This window comes from Benincasa hispida, chromosome 11 (genome assembly GCF_027475165.1).
Source record: "Benincasa hispida cultivar pf3 chromosome 11, pf3_genome.v1.1, whole genome shotgun sequence".
NCBI classification, from domain to species: Eukaryota; Viridiplantae; Streptophyta; class Magnoliopsida; order Cucurbitales; family Cucurbitaceae; genus Benincasa; species Benincasa hispida.
In genome coordinates, this window is record NC_143488.1 from 79,410,927 (window position 1) to 79,434,961 (window position 24,035).

The 24,035-nt window shown below is 33.5% G+C and overlaps 1 protein-coding gene and 1 pseudogene across 1 annotated transcript; both read left to right on the forward strand.

Moving 5' to 3' along the window:
• The first annotated feature begins 2,722 nt into the window (after positions 1–2,722).
• Positions 2,723–10,838, forward strand: LOC120090495 (myb family transcription factor PHL7-like). Its single transcript, XM_039048207.2, has 7 exons — positions 2,723–3,187; positions 3,591–3,829; positions 7,732–7,808; positions 7,895–7,937; positions 8,046–8,100; positions 8,293–8,362; positions 10,275–10,838. The coding sequence occupies exons 2-7, from the start codon at positions 3,622–3,624 to the stop codon at positions 10,530–10,532; spliced, it is 711 nt and encodes a 236-aa protein (XP_038904135.1). The 5' UTR covers positions 2,723–3,187; positions 3,591–3,621; the 3' UTR covers positions 10,533–10,838.
• Positions 10,839–13,063: 2,225 nt separating this feature from the next.
• On the forward strand, positions 13,064–14,336 carry LOC150032930 (uncharacterized; annotated as a pseudogene).
• Positions 14,337–24,035: the final 9,699 nt, after the last annotated feature.

Below are 24,035 nucleotides of genomic sequence, written 5' to 3' on the forward strand. Positions count from 1 at the left end.
GTTCAGGTTCTTGTTGTGTTGCTGAGTTCGAGAGAAGTAGAGGAAATCTTGTTTGTGATCACACTGCCAAAAAGGAATCGTGAAAAGGTGTTTCTTCAAGAGTTAATATTCTTTTTCCTTTTTTCCTCTCTGAATTGCAATAGAAGAAGCATGCTTAGAAATGAATGTTTATTTTGGTTTCCATCTATCTGTTTTCTTGAATTATGTAAAATGAAATTAGAGATATAAGGTGTTCATATGCTTCCGCTGTGGGAAATCCAATCTCTTCACACATGATGCTAATTTTTTTATTTTGAAAAATCATTGCAAATGTGTCTGGATGCTCCAAAATCAAGTACCCAAAGACACATTGGAGAAAAAATAGAAGATAAGGCTAAAGAATAAATACCTACTGTGTGGGTGAAAGCATTTACAATAGTGATTGGTTCAGTTTTAGCCGGCTGGAGGTGTGACGAAAACATCTCCATCAACTATGTGTATTGATTTGTGTTGAGACTGCTGAAGAAATTTGACTGTGAAATAGAATTTGTTCAACCAGTTTAGATGACATAGATGGCGATTTGAAGAAACTTCTTGAGGAGGATTATTGTTGTGCGTTTTATATCTAGGTGGATAACCATAGAGTTTGTAATATTTTTCTATCATATGCCCTTTAATTCCACAGTTGGTACATATTGGGCATTGATTCTCTCTTCCGTGACTTATCGTTATAAATCTTCTTTGAATTTTCAACAGTTATAGTCAACGCATTTGGATCAGTAGTATGAGCGCTTTCTATGAATCTTTGATGTTCATTTTGAATAACGAGAGAGAAGACCTCAGCCATGGATGGAAGAGGCTCCATTACCAGGATTTGTGCTCAGATGGTTCCAAAAACTTCATATAGGCCTATGTGAAAAATATCATGACAAACTCAGATTCAAGGTGATCAACAAAATCTTGCAATCCTCTACATGTGCATTTGTGAATTGGACAATATTCAGTCAAATCTTGTCATATCGTCTTCAATTTCATGTAGTAAATCTCAACAATCACGCTTCCTTGATTCATTGTCACCAATTCTTTGCGTAATTGATAAATTCTTGGACCATTGGTTTGTTTGAAGCGATCGCGTAACTCATCCCAAATTAATTTTGCAGATCCAACATAAACAATGCTTGTGGCTATCTCCTTGGAAACAGAATTGAGAATCCAAGACGCGATGATATTATTGTTGCATTTTCATGCTGATGAAATCATAGCTTTAGGTTTCTTGATAGTGCCACTCTACAAATCCATCTTTATTCTTGCTCGAAAGTGCCATCAACAATGCACAACTCTATGAACCGTAGTTTGAGGCACCGATTAAAGGCTGAGTAACCAAACATTTGTCGGAGCAAAGGAATGATGTAAGGAATAAGGATTCAACAATGCTCTGATACCATCTTAAATCATCGATTGACCTAAAAGATTAAGCTAATAGGTGAAGGTAAATTTAATATAATATCTAACACGTATGAATAAAACAAGTCATCCCACATCAACTCGAATAGTTGAATTGTGATTCATAATCTATTTTAGAAACTATAGTTTTGTATCTCCACCCTAGTTTAAATTGAAATTCTTGAGATTGCAACACAATAAAAACATTAGATTTCGTATATGATGCAAGAAAAAAAGAGCACTCTATTTATTATTATTATTATGTTAAAAAAAAAAAGCCTTTATACCATTTAGTATCCATTAGATTTTAAAATTTTTGGCTATTAAAGATCAAGTTGGATTTGAAATTGGATTCTTACATTTGGTAGTCTCAACATTCATCTATATCTTCTGCTACGTAGTAAGGTCATCTTCAACGTCATCCTTGCATTTTTAGCTAGTTTTGTTCTTATTCACATGCTTCTCATAATTGGTCCAAGATAAGCACACATAACTTTAAAATTCTCATGATTGAGCCATAAAAGAATACACCTTATTACTATAGATAATAACTATCAATCTTTTATTCTAATAATCCCTCCCATGTAGGGTCATGTTTACCCTAGAGAAAATGTAATAAATCAATGACAGTATGAAAAATAGGTCTATTGATTATGATAGGTGTTGTTTACTTTGTGTTCCTTACCTATACTAACATATGAGGCTCATTTCCAAATCTATAAAAAAAAATGCAAATTGATTGACGGGCAGGAGGTGCCCATTTCAATTACATTTGGAAATTACGCCAATATCGTTATCACTATTGTTACCGTTAGAAAATGAGAATTGTGAAATTGTCATATTTACGTCACCATTGTTGTTACCGTTAGACCCTAAATGGTAAGTATAACCGTAAATGTGACAGATTCATAATTTTAAGTAAACATGATCAGAAGCAATCTAAATCTAATTACTTTTGCGATTATGACTCGTTACGATTGATCTATCAATGAAATCTCATTACGATTATACCAATTAGTATACATGACCAAGATGTGATTTCAGTTAATTTATCATTCTTAAACTCAAATGTTGTTGACACTCCTAAAACATAAATCATAGAACAAAAAATTCAATAGATAAGAATAATGTAATAATCTTAATTTTAAAAAGATAAACAACTGCCCAACATAACTTTTAAAAACTGAATTCGTTATTAAAAAAAACAAAAATTGTAACTAAAAGTCGAAATATTAGTAGATATTTACCCATTCGGGTCGGGTTACGTCGTGGGAGTGGGACCCACATTATGACCCGAAAGATCTATAAATATCGCCGTCCTTTGCACGCTATCCATCCTCTACACAATTAAAACTCCGTCTCTTATTTATTTATTTGTTTTTGTATTTAATTAAAAAAAAGAAACAAAATACAAAGAAGAGAGAGAAAGAGACCTTCGTCTGGTTCTGACGAACCATCTTGCCAAAATCAGAATTTGCATACCCTCTTCACTTCCTTTCTCAAACCCTAGAACAGACAAATTCCAATTCCATTTTGCTCCCTTCGAGACCGCCTACCTGCCGCCGTGCCCCCACCGTCGTCGCCGCCGTGCCCCCCCACTTCCTCTTCAAGTACTTGATCATTTCATCGTCCTCTGAAATTCACCATCAACTGCGTTTCTTTCCCCCCTAAATTTTGGAGACTTTGATGTGTTTCTGTTGACTTCCGAGATGATGGGTCTGAAGCTAATTCATTCGCCATCATCGACTTTCTGACTCCCTTCCAGGTGAAACTTAGTTATTTGACTTTATAGGTTCTTTTTGTAGCTGGCTTTAATTTTTGCTTCTTAATTATGCTCGGACTACTATCTGGAACTTTTATTTTTTACTTACATAGTATTGTTTCCTTCAATGAATTGTTCTTCCATGGAAGCTGGAAGATGGGTTTTTAAGTGCATGGATCTTGTCTTCCTAATTTTTGTTGTTATGTGCTTTGGAGCGTTACGTGTGACTCAAAATTGAATTATATGTTATGTCTTAACAGACACCGAATAATAACTTTGTGGTGAATTTAAGAGAAAGGTTCGATTGGTTTATTTGTTGTTGGAGTGTTGATCAGCTGACTTGTTAAAATCCCCTTCTGTTTTCTTTTCTATTAAGCTTCTGAAATGTATTGTGATATTTTTGCAGAAAGTTTCTCCAAGTTGCATCTCTCCTCATCATGTATCATGCTAAGAAATTTTCAACTGCGAGCTTAGTTCCACACAAATCTCAAGGTGCTGAACAAGGTGCGAGTGTTGCAGTTCTTGGTGGCTCTACAGCCAAAAGTCCAATGCCACCTGGAGGAGGTGGAAAACAACGATTGCGATGGACATCAGATCTTCATGATCGTTTCGTCGATGCCATCACACAACTTGGTGGACCAGATAGTGGGTATTTTCTTTATAGTAATGTTAAAATGTATTTTCTTTCATCTTAATATTCAGGATTAGAAAAGGGGAAAATTTTGAATGGGGCCATGCTTCAATTTCTTCCTTGCATTAGCTTGATTATATGTGGTTCTACTTCTATGTGTATTTGTAGGCTAGCTTGAGTTCAAGGGGTTTTAAATGAAGGAGTCTAATTGAAAAGCACGGGAGGGTTAAAGGTCATGCCATAAGTTTGGTTGTCATAGCAAAAGTGTTTCTATAAGGTGGAAGTTGTTGTACATGGAGTCTTGAATATTAATTTTGTTTGGTCTAGGAGCTTGTGTTCTTTTTTGTTTCGATTTTGCTGGCCTCTTTCCAACAGGGAAGCGTCGGATGTGACCTCTTTTCTTTCTTTATTTGAGGGTCACTCTTTTAGGCGTGGGATAAAGGATGTGAGAGTCTAGAGATCCAATCATTCAAAGGGGTTTTCGTGTAAATCTTTCTTTCATAGTTTGGTTGATCATTCTCCCATAGATGTCTCGGTTCTTTCGTTCTCTGGAGGATTAAGATTCCTAGGAAAGTGAAGTTTTTTACCTGGCAAGTTATTCACAGTTGTGCTAATATAATGGATTGGTTGTTGAGGAAGTTACCTTTGCTTGTCAGGCCGTTTTGTTGTATTCTTTGTTGGAAGGCGTAGGAAGATCTGGATCTTATCCTTTGGTAATGTGTGAGTATGCTAGTTCTGTTTGGGAGCTGTTTTTCTAGACGTTTGGCTTCTATGTGGCTCGTCAAAGGGTTTCAAGGAGCAGGATCGAGTCCTCCTCGATCCGTCACGTGGGGAGAAGAGTCGTTTTTTATGGTTTGATGGAGTGTGTACAACCTTTATGGACTTTGTGGGGGAGCGGAATAATAGGACTTTTAGAGATAGGGAAGGGGACCCTAACGATATTTGGTCTCTTGTTCGCTATCATGTTTCTTTGTGGGATTCGATTTCAAAGATCTTTTGTAACTATTTTATAGACATTCTTTTGCATAGTTGGAGTCCCTTCTTGTGAAGGGACGTCTCTTTTTTTGGGCTTGGTTTTTTGTATGCCCGTGCTTGTATTCTTTCATTTTTTTTTCCTCAATGAAAGTGGTTGTTTCTATAAAAAAAAAGGGTTCCATGGTCCTATGTCAAGGGACTTGAGCTGCGCACAGAATGGTCATGACATTTATAGATGCCTATACTTTTGTGTTTGTAAGAACCAAAAGAAATCATGAATTAGAAAAAGAAAGGATTGCGTTCTTACATTCTCTTGTTATTGTTACTAAGATCCCTAGGGATGGAAAAGCATTCTCCCAGGTCAATTATTATTATAAATTTTATTAGTGTTACTTCGATAAGAAACTACTCCCCCTATTTAGTACTAATAAAAAGTGGAAGGGGAAATAAGACTTCTGCCTAACTGAAGATTATTTAAGTGTAAACATTGCTTCATTAGTGCCAAGCTTCGGAAAAAGCTGTGTTATTGGTATTAACTAGGAAGGAAAGTAGTTACAATATATTTGTCTTTGTAAGAGGAGAGTAGTTTTGCTAGTTATGAAGCATTGCCAACATCGGAGTATCAAATATGTCTATGAAGTCTTATCCCAAAAAAAAAAAAAAAAAAAAATTGCCTATGAAGTAATTTTTATATTTTATCTTTTTGGCCATGTGCACATTTTAAATGTTGAGCTTTTGTATTTCATCTCAATCCTTTTCACAATAGTGCAATGCCATCCTTACATCTGGCTATGTGAAAACTAGTCTATAAAATGCTGAGTTTGAAAATGTCCCTTCACAGTCCCCTGGCCATTAGAGAGAGATCATCAATTACCCTTACCTCAAGGACTCCACATCTAGCAGCCTCCACACTTTTCCATAAGGGATCCTTTTTCATAGTGAATCTCCAAAGCCACTTACCTTGCATGAGGTAAACAATCTTATTGAGAAGGTTGCCAAAGCTGAACTTCTTGAGAGGTACGGGGAGATTGATCTTGCTCCAAGCTACCAAAATGAACAAATAAGAGAGAATGCAAATGTGGAGAGATGGGAGAGGAAGAGAAGTTGTCAAGAGAGAGAAACGAGTGATATTGAGTAGAGAGTAGAGAAGCCTCAAATAGAGATATAAATGGATGGTACTAAATAGATAGAAAAGTGAAGTTGCAAAAGTGAGAAAAGGGTGATATTAAAGAGAGAGGGAGGAGAGAGCAAAGAGGTTGGCATGTAAGCTGTGAGCATAAAAATAATATTAATGTTTCCATGTGAGATCATCCACCAATTCTACTTAATGGCTATGTTATCTAGGAATCGAGTCAACTAATACTAAAGATACTTTGGAATAGGTTCTTTAGGACCTTTGGGATTTTGTGCTAGCTCGTAGTAAGAGGATGTCGTGGGATGTTTGGGGAGGTGCTTTTCAATCCTCCTTTTTGTGACAGAGGAAGGATTCTTTGGCAATCTTTTATTTTTATTTTTTTGCTCTGCTTTACTTTATTGTGGGGCATATGGTTTGAGAGGAGAAGTAGAATTTTTTGTGGGGTGGAGCAGTATGGGGAGGATCTTTAGAATACGTTTCGGTTTAATTCCTCTTTGAGGGCATCTGTTAATACCATTTTTTGTAATTGTCAACTTAGCTTTATTCTTTTGGATTGGAGCCCCTTTCTGTAATTGGGTGTGTGGGCTGTTTTGTTTTAGGCATGTTTTTTGCATGATCTTGTATATCCTTTCATCTATCTCATCAATGAAAGCTTGGTTTCTTATTAAAGAAAAAAAAATCCCAATGCTCAAACTGCTCCAGGAAAAAGTGACTATTCATTGTAAGGTATAAAATATCAGTTTTGGAACTACAGTGGGTAGACAGAAAACAATATCCAAATATATGAATCAAAAGTATATTTTTCCTTTTTCTGTTTCGTAGCCTCAAAAAAATGTTGCATTTGTCTACATTAATATTTATGCCACATCTTTTTGTGGGGCAAGAAACACTGTCCAAGATGTTCTGCAAAGGCTCCCTTATTTGGCCACCTATCCATGTTGCTGCGTTATGTATATGGAAAACTCTGAAGTCCAGGAGGACCTCTTCATATCCTGTGAATGTGCGAACAAATTCTGGCTTAACATCCATGCTTCCTTTGGCTGGCAGACTGCCATTCATGAAAAAGTCAATATTCTCTCCATGCTTTCCTGGTTGGCCATCCTTTCAAAAAGTAGAAAGAAATCCTTTGGGTTCAATTGATCAGAGGAGCTTTCCTCGGGGCTCTTTGGAGGGAAGGAACAATAGAATCCCCAACAACATATTTCATCCCTTGAAATCTTCTTGGAACCTGTTCTTGTTAATGTTTTTGGTTGATGTAATGTTTGTACCATTCCTATACAAATTATAGGCTTGATAATCTCCTGATGACTGGTGGGCTTTTTATAATTATCAGTTGATTGGGTATTCCCTCTTTTTGTGTATCTTCATATCAACGAAATATTTATTTATTGTAAAAAATTGTTGCATCTATAGACTAGAATGAGTTTGTTTGAGCACCTTTAACTGCGCTTTTATTGAATAAAGGACAGAATATACAAAGGCATATAAAAACCAGCCTGAACATAAGGAGTGTGAACTTAACTATAGAAGAAGACTTTAATTCAAAAGAATAAAACTAAGCTACTTACAAAAAGGCATAGTGATCGAAGCCTGTAAAGAGACATTAACCTAACATCCTTTCAAACCTCTCTAAAAGTTCTATTGCTAGACCACTTGAAAGTAAGATATTGTCAATTCTATATTTTAGTTCATGTGGAAATTTGTATATTTCAATTTTTATACTTAAACGATCTTTGTAGGGTTGGTGTTTCTAGATAAAAGATGATGGTTAGTTCACCAAAATTTTTCCTTCCCATTTTCTTGTAGGGGCAACTCCAAAAGGTGTTTTAAGAGTGATGGGGGTACCTGGTCTTACCATATATCATGTCAAAAGCCATTTACAGGTGCATCCATATAGTGAATTTATCAGCTATCGTGCAAATATTTAAAGGGTGGTAATATGAAATTGATTGCATTTTTATTCTTTCAGAAGTATCGACTTGCAAAGTATTTGCCAGAATCTCCAGCAGACGGTAAAACAGTCTGTTTATCTTTGTTTCATTACTTTATTCAGCAGCAACTTGTTGTCTGTCTATGGAGTGTATTGATTTCCACTTGTATCGTCCCTTTCTGGCATGTAGGTTCTAAGGATGAGAAGAGAAGCTCAGAGAGTCTCTCTGGAACAGATTCCTCTTCGTGAGTACCCATATTCTATTAAGAATTCCTCTTGTGACTTCTTTTTTTTTCTCCAGTTCGTTGTATGACTTGCATCTTTCTATTAAATTTTCCGTCCTTCAGGGTTGTAATCACCTTTAGGTATTTGGGGTTTTCTTCTACTCTCATTCATCAATGAAATATTTCTTTTACAAAAAAAATTCCATCCTTCAGGGGCCTGCAAATCAATGAGGCATTGAGGATGCAAATGGAAGTTCAGAAACGTCTTCAAGAACAGCTCGAGGTTTGACCTCCCTCATCATTTACTACTCTTCCAATTTTCATTGAAGGTTTTGAAAGATCTTCAAGCGAGGCAAATACCCGTTCTCATAAGAGAACTTGTAATAGAAAAGGAGTTTTAGCTGAGATTTTGAAGGGTGGAGTTTGTTAGATTTAGACAAGGGCTTTAGATGTGGGTCGAAGTGGAGTTGTTAGTAGCAAGCCCTATGAAAGGAATGGGGAATGCAAGGAAACAGCATGTAGATAATGAGTGTAGATTTGCGAGAGAAAGCATCCTCTCAAAAGGTTACTGTCATCGTATGTACTTGCCATCCCTATTTGCTTTACTGGAACGAAACCTCTCAATAGGCATTAGAGCATCTGTTCTTAAATGGTTCTAAAATTTGAGATTGCTGAAAATTCATAAGATGATGGAGGTGAGATGTATTTAGGCATCGATGAGTTTGATGAGAAAATTAGCTCAGAACAGTGTTGCGTAGAAGCAACTCAGAAGTTAACCTCACATACATGAAGTAGGCTTGACTTTTCAACCTCGAGTTATACAAATTCAACCCGAACTCCACCCATAAACGAAATGCTTTCCCTAGGATGATTGGTAATATAGGTGCAATTTGATAACGATTTTGTTTTCTAGTTTTCAGTTCTTGAAATGTATGCTTGTTTCTTTCCAATTTTTCAATTATGATTTCACATTTGTTAAAGAAATACCAGTTTTTTAAAACTATTTTATAAAAGTTTTTTTTTTTTTTCAAATATTTTAAACTTGGCTTGATTTTTTAAAACATTAGTGTAAAGAAGATAACAAAATATAGAAATTTATAGGTGAAAGTAGTGTTTATAAGTTTATTTTTCAAAAGCTAAAAAAAACTAAGGTGTCTTTTTATAACTATTTAGGTCTCGTTTGGTAATCATTTTATTTTTGTTTTTTGTTTTTAAAAATTAAGTCTATGTACACTACTTCCACCTCCAAATTTCATCCTTTGTTATTTACTTTTCACCAATGGTTTAAAAATCGAGCCAAAATTTGAGAACTAGAAAAAGTCGTTTTTGTTCTTTGAATTTGACTAAGAATTCGACCATTGTACTTAACAAAGATGCAAATCATTGTAAGAAATATGGATGAAATAGGCATAATTTTTAAAAATAAAAACTAAAAACTAAATGGTTACCAAATGGGGCCTTAGTTTTTAGGTTTTGGTTTTGAAAAATTAAGCTTATAAACACTATTGTCATAAATTGGTTTCTTTGTTCTATTATTTACATTTTAGTTGGATTTTCAAAAATCAAGTCAAAGTTTGAAAAATAAAGATAGTAGTTTTTACAAATCTGTTTTTGTTTTTAGAATTTAACTAAGAATTCAAGTATTAAAAAACCCATGGGTATGATGTCTAGTGAAGACAAACCATGGGTATGTGATGCATAGTTTATTGAATTTCTCTCTAAAAACTGAAACATGCATTATGTGAATACATGTGTTACCACTGGACTTTTAGTCCAAGTGGGAGTTTGTTGGGTTTTGTGTCGTAAAACTTGTGGTTTGTAAACAATAAACTTATTCTCTTATCAATAAAGATGTTATTGAGGTTTTATTCAATAAAGTTGTTATTGAATGTATGAATTGCTCATTTCGCTTTAGAAAGAACCTAAATCCAATAAACATGGCTATTATATGAACTTGATTAGAAAAGATGAAAACCATGGCAAAGAAGCGGTAAGAAAACAAACTATGATTTTCAAAAACCAAAGAGGGTTGCTAGAAATTTCTAATTTCAAGTAATTTTGTTTTGTTGGCTTTAAGTTGAGCTTTTGGAGTAGAGAGAGAGGGAAATCATTTCTTCTCTTGGTTATTTAATTAAAATCTCAAAAGCTTAAGGCAGTACCTAAAAAAAGTTTGATTTGCTTGAATCTGGTACCAGGTTCAGAGGCAATTACAAATGAGAATAGAAGCTCAGGCGAAATATTTGCAGAAGATCATCGAGGAGCAGCAGAAACTAGGCAGTGAATCGAAGGACTCCGAGGTGGTGCCCTCAGCTGAGGATAATAAGCAAAAGACTCGCCAATCTGAGTTGTACGGTGATGTGTCCGCAGGACCTTCATCTCCCCGAAAGAAACAACGCGTTGATCATGGATCAACAGAGGATTCTGCCCCATCACCATCTATTAATTTACCTTAACTTACCTGAATAAATTGTTGGTTGATAGGACCTAAAATTGTATGAAAAGAAACAATGGGTCGTGTTTGTGTAGAGCTGAAAATCTTATCTCAGGAGAGAAGGCCGACCAGCTGTGCATCAAGTGTACCTATGAAGTTGAGATCCAATTTGTGGTTTATTATCGTCGTCTTCATGAAGTTGATGATGTCTGTAACCTTTGTATATAAATCTGCACATTGAACCTATTTGTAAACCTTATTGAAATACTCCTACGTAAGCAGTTTCTACTTTGCAGTAAAACGTGCACGTTTTCTGCCGTTTTACCAATCGTGTATTTGCTAAGCTGTTTGATCGTCATGTTTTGAGAATATAGTTAAGTAACAGGATTAACTATGGATGGTCAAATCCTTATTATCTCTTGTTCATGCGTCAGTTTTACTCTTTCCGGTAGAATGAGATGAGATTATGAAGAAACTTTACTTTTTGTGGGATTCTAGTGTTTTTTATTATTTTATTAACCTAAGCTTGATAGTACAAGTTACCAATAAAAATCTTGACCACATCACCAAATAGTGTGCAGTCTTTTCCCCCTTAAAAATCTAGGAAAGGAGTTCATGTTTGCGGGATGATTTTATAATAAAGTTATCTTCAATTGAAAAATGAACTAAAATATTTATAAATATAGTAACATGTTTATATCTATCAGTGATAGATATTGATAGACTATTATCATTAATTATGATAGACACTTATCTATTAATGTCTACCGTGAAATTTTCCTCTAGCAGTTTTTTCATTTAAAACAATTTTCCTTTATAATATCCTTATAAGTAAGGGTAATTATTATAAAGAAGTGTAATTATTTTAAATAATAAAACTACCGGAAATATTTTCAAATATCACAGTCTATAAAAAATAGATAGTAAGACGGTGATATTTTGTTATATTTATAAATAAGTTCATTTTCTGGTTTACATATTCTAATTTAAGCTATCGTTAAATATTTAGAAAATCAATTCCAATAACTCTTACATTTTATAGAAAATGGATGAAAATAGTTTTTTTTATGGAAATTTCTTATAAATAGAGATAATCTAAAACTGTTTACACATGTAGCAAATAAAAACGTAACCAACAAGCATGCTTTCCCTATCTTAAAATTTCCTAAAATACCCTTTTTACATTTGAACTTCGTGCGCATAGTCGACGATTTCTTCTTCTTCGACTTCGTCGTCTTCTTTTTCCTCGAGTTCGACGACTTCTTCTTGCTCGACTTCAGTGTCTATGACGACTTCTTATTCCTCGAGTGCGGTGACTTCTTCTTGCTTGATTTCTTCTTGCTCGACTTTATAGATGGATCATCATCTTTCTTCTTCATCATCAGCGCATAATCGACGATCATCATCTTTCTTCTTCTTGCTTGACTTTAAAGACAGACCATCATCTTTCTTCTCCATCATCTTCATCATCATCATCATCTCCTCCTCCTCCTCCTCCTCATGGCTAATTGGATTTCAAATTAGATGAACTGTGATAGAGTTCTATAACTATCAGCGATAAACAGTGATAAAACTCCATCTCTGTCGTGTGTTCTTTTCAATGTTTTCTCATTTTTATTATTCTCTATTTTTGATTTGTTGTTGTGCATATGTATACTTAATTTGGGATTATAGAATGTGCTTGTTTTTCTACCTTGATTAATTCAATCTATTTATAATTAATTTTCTACACAAGACTTTATGTCTTTATGTTAGTGATAGGCAAAAACAGATCTCTATCATTGTTTATCACCTGATAAATAGTAATAGACTTCTATCCATGTCTATCTGTAATATATATGTCTATCCATACAAAGATAGATAGTGATAGACTATCTGATAAAAAGTTGTAGATTTTTATCTATGTCTATCAAATTTCTATCCATGTCTCTACTGATTGTAATTTAACTCATATAATGTGGCTAATTGGAATGCAAATGGGATAGGCTGTGATAGCGTTCTATCACTGTCTATCATTTTGCAATTTTGCTTGTTTTGTGTGTGTTCTTTTCATTTTTTTTCTCATTTTGATTATTCTTTGTTTTTTACTCGTTCGTGTGAATATGCATATATAATTTGGGACTATAGAATGTGCTTGTTGGTCTTCCTCGTTGATTGATTTAATTTGTGTACAATTTTCTTCATGAGAACTCTATCTCTGTCTATTACACAGAGATAGAAATCTATCACTGTCTATTATTGATAGGCAATAATAGATTTCTATCAATGTCTATCTGTAATAGATATTTTCACTTATTAATTACTTATATAATATTTTTACCCTTTTGTAGTAATCTGATATCATTGTAAATATTCCTATAATTGCTCTTTATGGTGGATAGTAGAATTATTATAATTTTATGAGAATTATAAGGTTACTAAAATTTTTGTGGATGATATGATAGACTTCAATAGTTTAGTTGATTTGATACTCTAGGAGATTCAATTGGATGGGTTGCTAGAATTGTCAGTACTCTTGGATCTTGGTAAATGTTCAAACTGTACAAGACAAGGATGTTTGTTGGTATTTTGCCTTTGGCTAAAGATGAAATCACTAGACATCCTTTAGTTGCTCATGTAAGTAATTGTTCTTTGAAAGGATCTTCTATTTCTATTACTAGTGTAGGTGGTGATCGAATGTTATGTTTAGGTTCTACTTCTACTTCTTCAAATGATGAAGCTATACGAGTTATTCATTTTAATGGCGATTTGAAGGAAAAAAGATGTACTTGGAAGTAAAGAAATCCTGTCAATATGTTTTTACATAATAACATTGAGGAAGAATTTTCAATTTAGGACTATAAGATTAACTTCAAAGTCATTTGAGTTCAAGTGTTTGTAAGAAAGTTGTAAATGGTATGTTAGGGCATCTCGGTACAAGTGTAGTGAATTGTGGATTCTTAGGAAATACATTTCTGACCATGATTGTTCAATTAATACAACTCAAAGTTGTCATAAGCAAGCTTCTTCATCCGTAATTGACGATTGTTTGAAAGATGATTTTAGGTTTATCTCTAGTGATCAATTCATTCCTAGAGATATTATGCATAAGGCTTGTAGAAAACTTGGTGTTAATGTTAATTATCAAAAAGCTTGGAGGACAAAAGAACACATAGTAAGGTCATTAAAAGGTGATGCAGTTGAATCATACAACTTGATTCCAAGGTTCTTTGAAAAGTTGAAGGAAATGAATCTAGGTACGACTGATGAAATATTTCTCTTAGAAAATTTCTATCACTCCCTATCGTAGATAGATGTGATAAACAACTATCACTATCTATCAATGATAGTTGTCTATCACTATCCATCATAAATAGACAATTGTAGACAACTATCATTGAGAGACAGTGATATTTTTCTATCACTGTCCATCTCTAATAGACTGTAATAGACATCTATCACTGTCTATCTATTAATGTTTCCACGTATTTTTGCAGGTACACATGTTGCTTTAGAAATTGATGAAAATGGACATTTCAAATTTTATTTCATGGCTATTGGTGCATCAATCGAGGGATGGAAGTATTGTAGACCTACCATATTCGTTGATGACACATTTTTGAAGTGTAAGTTTGGTGGCACTCTATTAACAGCTTCGACAGTAGATGCTAACAATCAAATCTTCCCTCTTGCATTTACTACCGTAGATTCAGAAAATGACACATCATAGAAATGGTTTTTTGAAAACATATGAAATAGTTTTGGTGCTCGAGAAAATTTAGTATTCGTTTCTGATAGGCATCTGAGCATTCCCAAAGGAGTTTTAAGTGTTTTTAAGAATGTTTAGTATTGTGTATGCATGCAACATCTTTTAAGAAATTTGAAGCTTTCATTTAATGATCCTTTAATTGACAAGTTTTTATTTATTTTTGTTAAATCTTACACTTTTCATGACTTTGAGTACAATATGAGATTGATGGAGTCAATTTGTCTAAATATTCGAGGTTATATTAGTAACGTTGGATTTGAGAGGTGGGCTCGTGCATATTCAAGAAGAAGAAGTTATAGAATGATGACAACAAATACTGCAGAAGACGTAAGTTTAGTTTTAAAGGATGTCAAAGATTTTTCTATTGCAAGCTTGCTTGATTCAGTTAGAAATATATTGCAAAAGTGGTTTCATGATCGAAGTAAAGCTACTTCTTTAATGAAAACTGTTTTGACTACTTAGGCTGAGAATACATTACGTCAATAACATGAAAAATCAATAAGTTTCTTGGTAAGATTTATTTACTAATTTATTTATATTTGAATATAAATAATGAATGATAGACATAAATAGACTTCTATCATAAACACCGATTAATTATCTCTAATAGACACAGGTGGACTATTATCATGGTCTATCAGACCGATAAATTCTATTAGTATCTATCTCTGATAGACACAAATAGACTTGTATGTGTGGTATATCAGACTGATAGAATCTATAAGTCTATAAGTGTCTATCTCTGATAGACATAAATAAGCTATTAGAGATAGTGACTGATAGACCTCTATCAGTAATCATCTCTGATAAGTACTCGTTTTTCATATAGTTTTTTTTTTTATTGCATTTCTCGTTTCCATCTATTAGTGTTATAAAAAATAGCCTTTTCTAAATGCTTGATGTGCTGTCAATGAATTAGAACAAATGTCCCTTGTGTGAATTTAACTCTATTTTAATTTCCTTTTTTATTGTTGAAGGAACAAAATTGCTGACCCTTCCTTTTCTCTCTTGTGAAATGAACCTATAAGCCCTCGAAGGAGAAAGACTTTTGGCAAAGACGATTTCAAAAAGAAATTGATAACTTTGCCAGCGATAAAGAAGTAGAGAGATAGAGAAGATGAAAAATCGGGGGAGACAGAGTTTTAAATGGTTTGGCTTAAAGCCGACGTCCACTATGCAGAAGGATCTCGGAGATTTCTTCATTCACTTAAAGATTTTGAGCAATACAACGATATATGTTTCAGATGAAGATTTAGTAATGTTGGAATGCAGAAGCAAGCAGTGGAAGAAAATAGGATCATTATGTTGGGAATGTCCTAGAACTCGTAGTTCGTGTTAAGCATTCTATTGATCAATAATAATGACTTGTTGATTTTGCATCTTATTATAAAAATCTAATAAATGTATCCTTGGCTATAGTCTGAATACTGTAACTTTATGTAGTGACATAAACAGGATCAAGTTGACAGTATATAGCCTAAATGGTCTAATAAATATATGGATGAAATTGGATATCTCATCCTGGTAACACTATTGGATGCGGCCCACTATGTAGTTGTTACAAGAAGTTGTAAAGTACTACAAACGATGTGATCCACAAATCATTCATGTTGAGACATGTGAGTGGGGGCATCCTATGCAATGAGTTTGTATATAGACTGGATCATGAAAAATAGTCACTTTTCTTTATAACGACCGTTTATTGTTAAAACTGACTATTTTATTTATCAAATAACCTAGGTTAACTCGATCTTAATCCTGAGCTAGCTATGAACTCCTGTTTGTTCGAGATTATCCTTTGATCTGCAAACGGTGAGAGTAGTCTAACAACACTGTTCAATAACCTTCCCATTTTGGGGATAAGACCGGATGAATAGCTGGGGACATAGCCTTGCAAGATGGAATTCACTCCTACCCTATTTAGAGTTAGTAGATAGATTGTTCTCTTAAGTACCGATTCCAAGTCTTGAACAATCGGGGCCCCACCTTCTCATGATAGAGAAAGGATTTGATTCATAGAGATTATGAATCAGAATTGTTCATTAGAGGGTCAGTAGGAACTTAAGGAACAAGATGTATTCATAGGGGTTAAATGGTAATTTTGACCTAGTTGTGATTACAAACAACCTGTAAAAGAATGATTTACTGATTATGGTTATTAAGTGGACATAATATATCTACAATGAAAGGAATCAACTATGGGCTATAGTGAAGTGTCTTATTAGTCAACAAATGGGGGTTAAATCAGACTAATGAGTTTAGCTAATTAATCTCTAATGGAGCCTATGATCTGTAGGTCCGCGAGGTCCCTCTACTAGCTCGTAAATGGTTAAGCTTTAGAGTAGCTTGAGAAACTAATTTGAAACGTTCAAATTAAACAAAATAGAAGAATATATATTTAAATATGATTTAAATATATGAAGATGATTATTGTGAAAACATTAATTTAATATTTGATATTAAATTAATTTATGAAATTAATTTTAGAAAATTATTTTTCAATTTTATAAATCAAAATAGTTTTTGAAATCAAAATTTGATTTTAAAAGAAAATTGAAAATCAGTTTGCATGCTTAAAATGGAAAATGTTGATTTTCCAATATCATCTTCTTCATGCTCACACAAAACCCATTTCCTTCTCTTCGTTACTACTTCAAGTATGAGCTGCAAGCCATGCAATTCTCTTCTTTGCATGTTCATCTGCAATAAATAAAGAAGATTGGAGTGAATTGAGGGCATGCATAACACATAAATTTTGAGAGAAAAAATCAGTGAGAAGAAAGTGTTCTTCAAAATGAATTGTTGTGAGTCTCTGCCCGTTCTTCATTGTTTCAAGCTGTTCTTGAGTCTTATAACTCAGTCTAAAACTCTAAGAAGACAGTGGGGAAGATCTTGAGGTGGTTCAAGGTGATTTTTGGTGAAGACTGCTACTGATTGATCAAGTTCTTGAAAGGTATGATTTTAAAACCCTCTTTTTAAAAGAACATGCTTTAGTTTCTGCTAAAATTAGTGAATTTGAATGCTTATGGATCCTTGATACTTTTGCTGCATGTTATCTAACTCTTACAATTGGTATCAGAGCATCTTTTAAGCATTCAATTCGGTTTAATTTTGGTGTGGTGGATGTTTTTCATGAGATATATGAAACTAATGCGTTGATATGGTTTTTTGAGTTTTGTCATTTTAGTTCTCTTTAATTTCTCAATTAAATTTGTAATTAGCTCTTGTTTTATGAGCTTATATGTGTTAACAAGAGTATGTAATTTATTTAGTCATTAGAGTTGAAATTAAGATGTAATCGAAGAAACAAGTGAAGGAGGTCGAGCTACTATTCCAGTTTTTCAGCTTCTGCTCAAAATCGTTGTTCAGGTTCAGTTGCTAAGCGATCGTCTAGTTCCAGACATTACACGATGTGAAGAAAAGCTAGACGATCGTATAGCAATGGCCGCTGGTCGTTGTGATGTTGAACGCTAAACAATCGTGTACCTGCGGGAGCTAAACGATGTGTTTAAATGCTATACGATAGCACTACGCGATTTTTTAGCTTTGGCGTAGGAACTAAACGATACGTTGGATTTGCTAAACGATGACACTACACAATCGTTTAGCTACGACACATGCTAGGCGATGCGATGAAGTGCAACGCAATAGCACTGAGCGATCGTTTAGATGTGGTGCTATGCGATTGTGTAGACGAAGTGCTAAGCGACACGATGATGTTCTATACGATAGAGCTAAGCGGTCGTTTAGCTGTGGCGGATACTAAACGATGACATAAAGCGCTAGGTGATGGTGTTAAGCGATCGTGTAGTTCTATACGATAGAGCTAAGCAATCTTTTAGCTTCGGCAGACATTAAACAATCGTGTACCTCTTCTCAATATAAGGCGATGGCACTAGACGATTGCCTTCAACACTACACGATCGGCGTTAGCAACACTTTGAGGTTGGATCGAGAGCAGCCGGTTCGACCGATTTTCTCAAGGTCCAATCTGGTTCAGCCTTAAAGGGTTTTTGGCTGGTCCGGTTCAGACTCATCCAGTCCGGTTCAAGATGCTTGGGTTCGATTTGGAGAGGTTTGAGCAGTACAAAGACGGTTTTGAAGCTGTTTCTAATAGTTAGGTATCTGTTTGCTTGTTTATGCCAAAATGAAAACCATATCAGTTAGTATTTAATTTTTTATGCATGAGATGTATGTAATAATTAAATAATTCATGTATATGGATACAGTATGTCATATAGATTTAAAACCCTACCGTAGGAAGCATGCTACATGCATTGAAAGTATGTTATAACAGTTATAATATATAGTATGCATGTTAGGTTATGTTTAATATAAAGGTTATATTATATACCTTTGTTGAATGTTTTGGATGTTAAGCATGTCTAAATTTTGAAAGTTGTTATAAAATTGGTTAGACGTTTAAAATCCATAACAAAGAACAACTGCATGCTCACTTAGGTTAACAACTTGTTACCTTATAAAATACGGTTACAAAACTCATATCGATTCATAAACCTGTCGAAGGCTGGAGGTACTTAAGTTGACAGTTTACGAAACAACTCCTACCTAGGGATTATGACCGAACGATTGAGAATTGTTAACTGATTTTATGAGCTTGCGTGAGCAATGTGAGGTAATAAAATAGTTTATCACCTAGACATTGTAGGTTAAATCCAATTATAAGAGTTATACTTGGATAAACCACTTAGACTTAGATTGTATGAAATTAGCCGTCATGCCTAAGTAAATTACCCAAACATTTAGAATACTTCAAAGGGAGATTAACAATATATTTGATATATAGTTATTAGCTCTTACGTCCTCAAGAGTTCACATCGTGAGATCCATGCTCGGCTTCGTGTCGATTTTACCTCGACTACTCTATTCAGAAAGTGTTTATATAGGTCAATAACCCTCACCCATGCAAATCTAAGGATAATCTCGAATAAACAGGAGTTCATAGTTAGCTTAGGATTCAGGTTAAGTTACCTAGGTCATTGTTGTAAAATAGTCAGTCTTAAACAGAAACAGCGCTATAAAGTAAAAGTGACTTATTTCGTGTTTCGATCTTGTGCAAAATCATTGCACGGGACACCCTCACTCCTCATGTCATCACATGTACGAATCAGGATCACTTCGTCTATAGCACTTTACAACTCCTTGTAACAACTATAGAGTGGGCCGCATCCGATAGTGTTACCAAAATAAGGCACCCAATCTTATTCATATACTATAAATCATTTAAACTATTTACTCGAACCTGATACACTCTTATGTCTCCACATAAAGTTCAAGTACTCATGTAATAGTCATGGATCTTTTAGTTTGTTGGACTTATTTTTAAAACGAAATAAGCAATTCATATATTCAATACAACTTTATTGAATCAAACTTCAATAAAAACTTTATTGATTTACAGAATGAGTTTATCGTTTACAAACCACGAGTTTTAGGACATAAAACCCAAGAAATAAGGTATTTATACTTCAAAATCTCATCTAATTTGCTATAACTAATTGATTTTTTCTAATTATACTTCATTAATTTTGATTTTCTTTAAATGCGTGATGAGATTTTGCTCCAACTTCAACAAATTCTCCACCTCTGGACGAAATCTCCTTTTATCTTCATTCAGTTGGTTATATAATCTACCAATTTGAGGAGCTTTGTACAGTTATCGAACTTAGCTCGCACAACAGGTTTAGTTAGAAAATCTGCTACATTTTCTTTTGTTTTAACCTTAATTACTTTTACTATTCTTTTTGCAATTGTTTCTCCGATGAAGTGTAATTTAACATCAATATGCTTTGATCTCTCATGGAATTGTTGATTTTTTATTAGACAAATTGCAGTTTGATTATCGCAAAAAATATTTACTTTTTTCATTGTGAAATCGAGATCTTGGATTAAACCTTGTAACCAGATTGCTTCTTTTATAGCTTCTGAAGCTGCAATAAATTTAGCTTTAGTAGTTAACAACTACTGATTTCAAGTTTGATTTCTAGGATATTGTGTTTCCTCTAAAAGTAAAAGTATACCCTACCAATGATCTTCTACGATCCAAAACCTGCAAAGTCAGAACCTACAAAGCCAAGCAGTTCCATATTAGTTGTATTAGGTAATTTAAACAACAATCCTCTGTTAACAATACCATTTAGGTACCTGAGTGTCAACTTAGTTGCTTTCCAATGGTTTCTTCTTAGGTTACTCATATACCTACTAATCATACTAGAGGAGTAAGCCAGGTTTGGTTGAGTACATACCATTAGGTACATTAAGCTTCCAGTTGCATTAAAGTAAGAGACTCTATTCATATACAATCTATCCGACTCATTAGATGGTGAATGGTTAGCAGACAATTTAAAGTGTTGAGCTAAAGGTAAGCAGACAGGTTTAGCATTAGACATATTAAACTTCTTTAAAACCTTTCTAGCTTAATCAGATTGTCCTAGAAATAGTTCTCCTTTAGATCTATCTCTAAGGATTTCCACTCCTAAAATTCTTTTAGCTTCACCTAAATCTTTCATAGAAAATTCTTTCTTTAGCAAACACTCGACTTCATCAATTAGAGCTATTAAACTTGCAATAATTAGTATATCATCCACATATAAGAGTAAATAAAAATTTTCATTTAGTGAAGACTCCTTTATATAAACACATGGATCATAATTACTTCTTTTGAAATGTACTTTAGTTATAAACTCATCAAATCTTTTACACCAACACCTAGAGGATTATTTTAAGCTATAAAGAGATCTGGAAAGTTTACATACTAGACCTTGTTGCTCTTTCTACATAACCTTAGGGTTTATTCATGTAAATTACTTTTTCTAGGTTACCATGTAAGAAGGCTGTAGTGAAATCCATTTGTTCTAGCTCTAAGTTCTTAGAAGCACCTATAGCTAATGGTAACCTTATTGAAGTGTGTTGCCACATGCCCAAATGACGCAGAGCGGCTGATGTCCTAAAAAGGATCAATTTTAAAAGAAAATAGGAGTCGCCACCAATCTTTTTTACAGTATGATTGGACACAAAAATAATATCAATAATTAAAAAAAATGGTCTACGAAAACTAGAGTTGAGTTCAGGAGTTATTTGCGTATGGGGAAAGTGTTAGCACCCCGCAACACCCGTTTAAACAACGGTGGCCGAATTTTAAATCTTGAATTGGAATTATTCTTTAAAATAAAAATTGTTTTGAAAAAAGTTTTCAAAACAAATGTCTCGTTTTACCCCTCATTACTCCAATATTTGAAGTCATGATCCCATAAAATAAGTGGATAAATCATCCATCAATTTCACTATATTTGAATTGAGGAAAAATTCCTTATCTCAAGAATGTGAGAAATTATTATAATTTTTCAAAACCATTCATATAAATAACCTTTTAATAAAGGATTTTTTTAAAACATTAATTAAATTCATTTTACCTTGGGATCAAATCTCACACTTCTAAAGATATGATTCCTTACCTCAAGAATCTATAGAAATGGATTCCCAGTTTCTATATTCTATCCTAGGAATTTTTTTTTTTTTGACGAAAACGGTGGTTTTAAGAGAAAACAAATTATTACAAAACCTTTCGAAATAATATATTAGTTTTTAGAAAACACAAAAAGTGTAATTAAAAAAAAATTAGTAATTTACAAAGTGTTTGTTGAAAGATTTTTAAAACGGGCAGGAATTTAAATTAGAAAGACTTTAAAATTTTGAGAAATTTTAATTAGAAATCAAATAAGACATAATATGAAGATTATATTAAGCAAAATATAATTAAAAACATTGTAATAAATTAAACAAACATAGAAGAGCATATTAATATTTTAATAAAAAAATGTATTGGAGATCGATCTCAGACTCTTAAAGAATCGACTCTTCATCTCAAGAATTCCAGAAAATCGAACTCTCAAATTTTCTAGATTCCATCCTAATTAATCAATGTAAGAATAGAATGCTTATTGATAACTAATATTGAAGGACAATACTGATAGTAATTTTAAATAATAATGATAACAATAAACAACAATAAAATGTAATAATCAAACGTGGCTAATTAATTAAGGCACATGGCAAGTTAATTAAGTAATATGGAATAAGGTAGATGAATAACACATTAAAGTAAATAAGTTTTTAAAAATAAATAAAAGAAGAAAGCCTAAATTTGGAAGAGAGAAAATGTAATAAATATAAATACAGTGTGTCGGTGGCAAAACTACCACTCACGTGATGTGGGGCAATAAATAAAATACTTAAAAAGAGGGGTTATATAATTGGGATTTTTTTTAAAATAATGTTATTTTAATAATTATTAACAAAAATAGAGTTGGTGGATAATATTGACAAAAATAGGTTTTTTTAATCGTGTACCTAGTAAACGATTATGCTTAAATCGTGTACCCGGTACACGATTAGAATTAAATCGTGTACCCAATATATGAGTTCCTGTGATCTGGCACGCGCAGATTGCCAATGTGGCAATCATGCAACGTTGACCAAGGCAATCGTAAACCGGGTCCACGATTACCCGGGTACACGACTTAGTGGTCCCTTCCCTTCCTCTTCCCCCCATCGGAGACCTTTTTCTCCTTTATTCCTCCCCAATACCGCCGGTCGCCAAATCCACCGTCATCCGCCGTTTTCACGATTACTTTTTTCTCCTCTCTTGTTGTTGCTGTTGTGAGCCGATCTACCACCCGCTGTCTCCAATCTTTGTCGTCGTCCACCTTGGGTAAAGTTTTTCCTGTATTTTTTTCCAATATATGTATTTGTTTATAAAAATGAAGATTGCTTCATATATATATATATATATATATATATATCATTCTGTTTCATTTGGGCTGATTTAAATGTATGATTCATGGATATACTATTTTATTTTTATTTGGGCTGATTTAAATCTATAGTTTATGGATCTTAGATTTGAGTTGATTTAAATTTATAATCTTTAGGATTTTGTTGAGTTGATTTTATTGGGCTATGTTTTTGGATGATTTTGTTGGGCTATTTGTTGGATTGATTTAAGAAAATATTTGGATTTCTTAAAAAGGAAGAATTTTTTTTTTATCGTATTAACATATTTTTTTTGTCAATTATAATCGTTGAAAAAAATCATAATAAATATGTCGATGCATCTCGAAGACTTAGTCGTTCTTGAATCTGGAAATGATGTATAACCGTTGAAAAAAATCATAATAAATATGTCGATGCATCCCGAAGATTTAGTCATTCTTGAATCTGTAAATGATAGAGACAGTGATATTGATGTTGAACTTGATGAATTATTTGAAAACGATAGAAGTGGGGAACAGATCTTGAGTTGGTACATCAAATATGTTCACCCAAATAGATTGGAAAATTACTAATTCAACATGTGAACGAGGGTCAATTTTGGAGGAAAAGAGTATATGTGTAGATAATTATAGTTTAATACATAAAGGAATGTTATTTAATACTAAAGAAGATTTACAACTTGTTGTAAAAAAATACTGTGTGACAGAACACTATGAGATTATTGTAGTAAAATCAAATCAAGATATTTGGTATGTGAAATGTAAACAGTAGAATGATGGTTGTGATTGGAGGTTACGGGTATGTCGACGTAAAACTCATGGGATGTTCAAAATCATCAAACTTGAACGGGAACCCTCATGTTTGTATTCAGAATTGACACAAGATCATTCACAGCTTGATTTAAATTTTATGACTATCAAAATCCAAAATTTGGTTAGAGCTGATCCTGGGGTACATGTGACCCTACTCCAAAAAGCAATTAAA